The sequence below is a fragment of the Nymphaea colorata genome, chromosome 9 (genome assembly GCF_008831285.2).
Source record: "Nymphaea colorata isolate Beijing-Zhang1983 chromosome 9, ASM883128v2, whole genome shotgun sequence".
Taxonomy (NCBI): domain Eukaryota; kingdom Viridiplantae; phylum Streptophyta; class Magnoliopsida; order Nymphaeales; family Nymphaeaceae; genus Nymphaea; species Nymphaea colorata.
The window spans coordinates 17,063,774-17,071,057 of NC_045146.1; the positions used below are offsets into that span (position 1 = coordinate 17,063,774).

At 42.0% G+C, this 7,284-nt stretch overlaps 1 protein-coding gene across 1 annotated transcript; it reads right to left on the bottom strand.

Annotated features, from left to right (window-relative positions):
* Positions 1–298: 298 nt before the first annotated feature.
* Positions 299–2,534, bottom strand: LOC116260121 (L-type lectin-domain containing receptor kinase IX.1-like). The gene has a single exon (XM_031638212.2). The coding sequence runs from the start codon at positions 2,501–2,503 to the stop codon at positions 515–517; it is 1,989 nt and encodes a 662-aa protein (XP_031494072.1). The 5' UTR covers positions 2,504–2,534; the 3' UTR covers positions 299–514.
* Between the last annotated feature and the right edge of the window lie 4,750 nt (positions 2,535–7,284).

Below are 7,284 nucleotides of genomic sequence, written 5' to 3' on the forward strand. Positions count from 1 at the left end.
AGTTTCATGTCTGTTTTGCTGAGTTTATAGGTGCTTGTTTAACATTCTTATCGATCAAGATTTGATTTTGTTTTCGCTATTAAGCTACATTACTCAGAGCTGGCCGATCAAATGGAAACATGCATTAAAACAATATCTGGTGACAAGCATCATCGAATTTTTTAAATTCGGCAAGAAGAAAATAAAAAATAACAGAATACGTCCAAGAGTAGATAATTGACATAGTTTTTCAAGTTTAACTAAATCGTGGCAAATTGAGGAAAATTTTCAAGTTTAACTAAATCGTGGCAAATTGAGGAAAATTTTGGTAACTACAATTCCCCAAAACAAACGAATGGACATAGACTACCCAACGCCAATTCCCAAGAAGTTCTATTACAAAGGCATCGTTTCCTATTACAGTTCATGAGAAGAGTAGAACACCTCAATGGTGGGGCACCCCAGTTCTCTCAGCAACTGGCCCAAGAAAGCTATCCTTCTGACCGCAACAGAGCTGCTTCCTGACTGCATCGATTTAGGCTGTTGTCGACATCCTCGTCGTTCCACTGCTGCTGCTAGTAAACAAAAAACCAAACTCGCTTGTTGGAAGTGGCGTGTAGAATGGCATCGGCATCTTTTGCGGGAGGCTTGGTACGTTTGCTTGCAAGCTCAGCGCTTTAATCGCCTCCCTAATCGTCGGCCTCCTCTCAGGGTCAGGGTGCACGCACCATAGACCCACCACCATCGTCCTTTCCATCTCCTGTTCGTCGAATTCGGATTTCAACCTCTCATCGACGGCCTCCATGAGAGAACCGAGCCCGTAGAACTCCCATGTCCACTCCACCAGACACGCCTCTTCCTCTCCGATTAGGCTAGTGGCCTTTCGACCAGTTGCGATTTCAAGTAGTACCACTCCGAAGCTGTACACATCGCTTCGTGTGCTGAACTTGCCTGTGAATGCGCATTCTGGTGCCAAGTAACCCATGGTTCCAGCAATCATCGTCGTTCTCGCAGCGAACCCATGATTTGCGAGTCGAGCCAGCCCGAAGTCACCAAGACGAGCGTTGAAGTCAGAGTCAACCATCACGTTGCTCAACTTGATATCACGGTGCACAACACACTTCTCCCACTCTTCGTGCAGGTAAAGAACTGCGGATCCAAGGCCGAGCACCACCTTCATTCGTTGAGCCCAGGGCAAGACTGGGCAGGTTTTTGAGTTAAAGAGATGTGAATCCAGACTGCCGCCCTCCATATATTCGTATACCAGCAAGAACTCACCTCGCTCATGGCACCAACCAATCAACCTTACAAGGTTGCGGTGGCGCAATCGGCTGATCACAGTCACCTCCGCCACATACTCTTTTTTGCCCTGGCTCGACCCTTTAGAATACCGCTTTACCGCCACCACTTCATTGGTGTCCCTCAAGATACCACGGTAGACACCACCAAACCCACCTTGCCCAAGCTTCCCTTCTTCACCGAAGTCATTAGTAGCTGCAGTGAGTTCCGTGTATCTGAATTTCTTGGGGCCCGTCTCTAAATTCATGGTCATTCCTGCAAAATCATCTGTCTCTTCTTCTTCCTCCTCCTTCAACTCTACCGTTTCATTTTTCCTCCTTATGAAACTAATGATTATTACCACAAGAAAGATAAGCAGAGGAACGAAACACGCCACCAGGACGATGACGGTCATATTTTGCAAACCCGTGGAGCTATGCTGCCAGTTGGGGACAGTAATTGAGAAATTCCAACTCACTATCCGGTGACCTTCGCTACAGCCCCCTGTTGATGCAGAGAAGCCCACGATGACGGTCTCTGGGAGGACGGTGGTGAGGTTGATAATAAAAGATGTGTACCGTTGGCTGATGTCAGTCCGATCCTTCATACTTAAGCTGAGGTTCCCTGTTATCGAGTCGTACTGGACGAGGGCAGCTGCATTCGTAGAATTCGTGCCGATGGTTTTCCAAATGGCTGTGGCGTTGGAGACGAGGGAGTTGATATCGATCCCCATATGCTTGAGGCCTGCTTTTTTTAAATAAATAAAGTCTACAGGATCACATTCGTAATTGTAATACGTGTCAAACTCTGCGGCGATCATTTGGCTGTTGTTTGCGCCGGCACTTCTGTTGAAGATCCCAAGACCGTAGCCATCGTATTCCTTTTTGTGAGTCCAGTTGGCGGGTGCCATGAAGAAGGCGAGGCCGTCGCCGGTGCAGGTGGTGGCGTTGAAGGGGGAGATTTCGAAGCTGAAATTGCTTTGGAAGTCCGCTGCAAATCCGGTGCGGGCTTCATAAAGGGTGATTGGCTTGGCATAGATGGCCCAACCGGTGCTGCTTGTGACCTCCTTATTCCTATCTGTCGAAGTGAGGTCTAGGTAGCCCTCCGCTGTGACGAAGGCATCGCCATAACGCGTTAAATTTTGGCCATCAGAGAAGGGAGGGAAAGTGAAGGTTCTTGTAAGGGAGGTGGAGCAATGAATGAAGGCGAGGAGGATGAAGGCGAAGAAGATGGGCAGCAGAGACATGGTTGAACATAGAGGGAAGGGGGAGAGAGAGAGAGAGGTTTTGAGATTTAAAGATGACGGAGGGGACACATAAATCATAATTGAGTTGGATGAAGTCTCCTAGTCACTTGTCCTCTTTGAACGGCAATTTGGACCAGTATTTTTTGAACTCCTTTTTATCGTTTTTGTGTTCTTCTAATGCATGTGATGAGAATAATTGTATTTAAAAAAAATGAAAATAATTTAACATCCGATTAAAAAATCCAATCGGGTTCAGACTTAAAACATTTATTTGGATTCAGACTTAAATGCATATCCAATTGGATCCAAGTTCAAATTCAGATTTATTTTAAAAAATATCTTAAGCTCAATGCCCACATATTTTGGAAGTCAGTTCTTAACATATCACAATGAGATTGGAACCGAGTTTAAAAATCAGATTCAATTCAGTAGTGAATTTAAAAATCATATTCCGAGTATATTTGGATTGCGAATTTGGTTTTGTACTTAGATATGGAACATACTCTTCATTCATATTTCAATTTGAATACGTGAACATCTGAAAATTGGATATAGTTAAGAGTACATCTGATTTGATTTGGATCCATTGAAATCTCTAGTCATGAAAATAATAAAGGATGTCTTCCTATGTATAGATAACATTGCACGATTCAAAGAGTTAAGAGGTCGGTATGTTGAGAAAAGATATGTTGATTCCCTCGGAAAAACGAAAGTAATTTTATAAATGTGATTTACAAAAGCTGTATAAGCTTGCAAGGTACGTTTTGGGTTCACTATAGACGTCTTTGAATATCTTGGCTTCCTTGGTTTCGTACGTGACAAGCTCTACGTGCTTCCACACGGTTTACTTGAGATCAGCTGTAAGGAATAAGGATCAATAAAAATGTTCATTGAAATACAAAAGATTAAGTTATGTAGGATGAAAGTAAGTTAAAACCAAGAGAAGAAACATACTTCAGAACGAAGGGCCAAAGGTTTTCCTAACGCCTCGCCTTAACTGTAGGAAGAAAAAAGTTATCAAGTATAAAAAAATGAAAAACGTCCAGTGGTCCTCATTTGGAAAAGACATCATCCTTCAATCAATTTGTAGACAACTTGAAAGTTTTCTGGCCTCCAATGCACTTGCTAGAGATTGTAATCAGCTCATGATCTGACCCAAAGTGAATTTTGTCAAAGTGGAATTTCAGAAATCGAGCAAACTGGAAGATGGAAAACAAAATAAATGCATTATATATATATAATGCATGTCCAGGCTATAATGTTTTACGTTGTTTGAAAGATTAATCATAAATTTGTTATCGACTCCTGCCCAACTGGTTGGGCCAACAACTGATTCAAATCTGAAGTTGAATCTGTACACTCTTTTGTACTGATAATTTTTTATATCATTGTTGGAGAAAATGTTTTTTTTATTCGACAGCAAGTCAGCTGAAAAAGGAACAAGCACATTTTTGGTGGGGCATGTTGATCAACGCACTGTGAGTCTGTGAGCTGTCGGGGACATGAACAATAATGAGCCTTGAAGAGCTTATTGATCATGGTAAAAGCTTTTGAACGTCGCCTGTGGAGGAGTTGTTGACGGGAATGATTTCAGAGCTGAAAAGGCTTTCGAAGTCCGCCGCAAACCCCGTGCCATAATCATAAAGCCTGGTTGGATTGTCATAGGTGCCCGTCTATTGCTGCTGCTGGTCCTGTCCCTGGAAGTGAGGTCGAGGGCGCCTAACCTGTTGACTGCAGCATCGCCGGAACATTGCAAGCTTTGGCCAGTACAAGAAAAGGAAGTGGAATTGAAGAAGCTTGTAAGGGCGGTGAAGCAGGGAATGAAGGCAAGGAGGAGGGCCAAGAAGAGGGTAAAATGATATCTTATGAGGATCTCGCGAAGAACAGTTGGAAATCTTGTGTGGTGTCCTGTATTACGAGTTCATACCTGCCTAATTGTGAAAATCAGTCGTCATTTTTTTTAGGTGCTATTTAAACTACTGCTTATTGTCACTTAAAAAAAAAACAGAAAAGTTCACAAGGGAAAAAATATAAGGTAGCATTTGGAGTGTCACCGGCCAACCGTTCCTGGGTCCGTGTGGCACGAGGATCCACCAATCTGCCTCAAGCCTAAAGCGGCATCCAAGTGCGATAGCAGAATATGCATAAAGAAAGCAAAGTATACAAAGAGGATACAAGAACTTGCAATTAATTGTTTCATTCACTTTGAAATACAGTACATCACACAAGAGAAGGTAAGCAAGGAGATTAGCTTGTCTTTCCTTACAAGAGTGCTTCAAGGATCACACAAGAGTTGTCGTGCCAAACGACCTAAAACAAAGGAACCCCAAGCATGATACTTAACCCAGAGGAAAGATACTCCCTTACAAGTGAAAAGACATGTAGCAATAGACACTAAATAAAAGAAAGACTGTACACTGGCACATAGGATCTTTTATTTTTGCATTTAACTTTTATGTAATATCTTTACGTAATTGTTTTAAAAATTGTCAAGATTTTCTAAAGAAAAATAACTCTACTATATTAGACCCAATAAAAATAAGGCCGGTTGAAACCCATACACGCTGTGTGATTCTACTCTATTTTCTATGAAGTGGCATCATTTTGTGAAGGCAAGTGCAGATCATAAAGTTAATTTTGTGAAGGCAAGTGCGCCAACCAAGGACATTTTATGCCTTTTTCAGCTCGCACACAAACAGGCGATAGGTACATGGTTTAAGCTCCAGATCAGATGTTCGCTAGACGCAGTCTTGATTGAGATCACCAGCTCGCATTTATTTGTAGGGCCAAATTGACCTGTTCTTGGTTGAAATAAATCCATTTACTATCTAAAAGGACAAAAGCATTCAATTTTTCTTACTTCCCCAACCACCCAAGGAGCTTTAAAATTTTCTTAAATTTTCCACTTCCCAAGGGTAATGTAGCATAGCTGAGTGGTCCAGCTGCTAGTACGATTACTAACTATGGGCGCTTACTATGGGCGCTACTTCATAAAACTGAAAACGGTGCGTGATATTAGACGACCATGCCTTGCTCCCTACTTAGGTCTTGAAACAGCTCTTACTGTGGAAACAGGGGAGAAAAGGAAGAGGAACTTCTGCCTCTTTAGAGTATCCCTTGTTAATAGAGATGCCTCATTTGAAAAAGACCTCAAAAAGCTCAGGTGATTTGTAAAAAATACCGACTGACCATATTTCTACGAAGAATCAAGCTTCGCCAAAAGTCCATTGAACTCACTAACGTATGCCACAGATCTCTAGCGTTTGCAGATGATCTATTGATGTTCTGTACAGCTGCGAACAGCACAATGTATGCAGGCAAAGATGGCCTTGCGGTATTAAGAAGACAGTCGGGTCTAAGCGTGTCTGCGGTTGTGAGCTTGAACCAGCTAGAACTACTGAGATAGCTGAGATTATCTGGCGGCAAGTAAAGGATCTCCTAACTACGACAAAATGGGGTAGTAGTGGCGTTAAATTAACAGCAGCTCTGACGCTAAATCGCAGTTGCTCTTGGAGGTTTCTTAGAAAATACATCAATGAGTGGGAGAGATAAAATAGGCAACCTCAATCCCTATAAGTGGGGTGTAATATTCGTACATTGCCACTTGCTCAATATTTTATGATATGATGTAACTCTCCAATCAAGTTGTTAGTTTGCTCAATATTTTATGATATGATGGAACTCTCCAATCAAGTTGTTAGTAAGTTCATCCGCCGGCTTTGAACTTCTGGTGTAGAGGTGGTTGGGTTGGCATTGTGGGTCGGGTCCAGCCTCAAAGGGACCCGAAGTCACTTAAGTGATGGGCGGAGAAAACAAAAAGGAGGGCACGCGATGTGCCCCCTCTCTCTCAATTTTTTTCAGACGTTTCTCTCTCTCTCTAGGGTTCCGTTTTTTGGGAAAAGAAAAAGGAGAGGTGTGGTCTCTCGTGCTCTCTCTTGGTGGCTGCATAGCAAGAGGAGAGAAAAAGAATAAGAGAAGAGAGAAGGAGAAGAGGAAAGGAGAGAAGGAGAAAAAGAAGAGAAGGTTGCGAGCATTTAGCTAGAGCAAGATTCGATTCCAACGAGGAGGCGAAACGCATCTCCTCCCAATCCACGTTTTGGGCATTCAATCGGTGATATTTTCCTTGTTTTTCTCATATAGTTTTGATGAGATATTATTGTTTGAGGGTTGGCTTTATGTAGCCCCTCGTGGGAAAACTTATATCATTGATTATAGTGGATTGAGTTTTGGGTCGTAGTACTCCGTGGTTTTTACCCTCATTGTTAAGAGGGGTTTTCCACGTAAAAATCTTCTCGTGCATTTGTGATTGCTTAGTCGTTGTTTTGTTGCTTCTTGCATGATCGGTTTGGGCTATACTTCGTTGTTGAATCTTTTTTAGTAGATTCGTGTTTATCCGCATTCTATCCCAACAAAGTAGTATTAGAGCCAACATGGTGGATAATAAAATTGATTTTGGTACTAGCCGTATGATTAGTCTAAATGGGACTAATTATAGTCTATGGAAAAATAAGATGAAAGATCTCTTATATGTGAAGGCTATGCACCTCCCAGTTTTTGCCAAAGAAAAGCCCGATTCTAAGTCTGACGAAGAATGGGAATTTGAACACGAACAAGTTTGTGGTTTCATTCGACAATTTGTGGATGAAAATGTTTATAACCATATTCAAGATGAAAATCATGCATGTAGTTTGTGGACAAAATTAGAAAATCTTTATGCCTCCAAGACAGGAAGTAGTAAATTATTTCTTCTGAAAAGATTGATGAATTTGAGATTCAGGGAG

What these genes read in the sequence shown, in the direction of transcription:
- LOC116260121 (XM_031638212.2), bottom strand. Translation starts at nt 2,503, where the DNA reads ATGTCTCTGCTGCCCATCTTCTTCGCCTTCATCCTCCTCGCCTTCATT.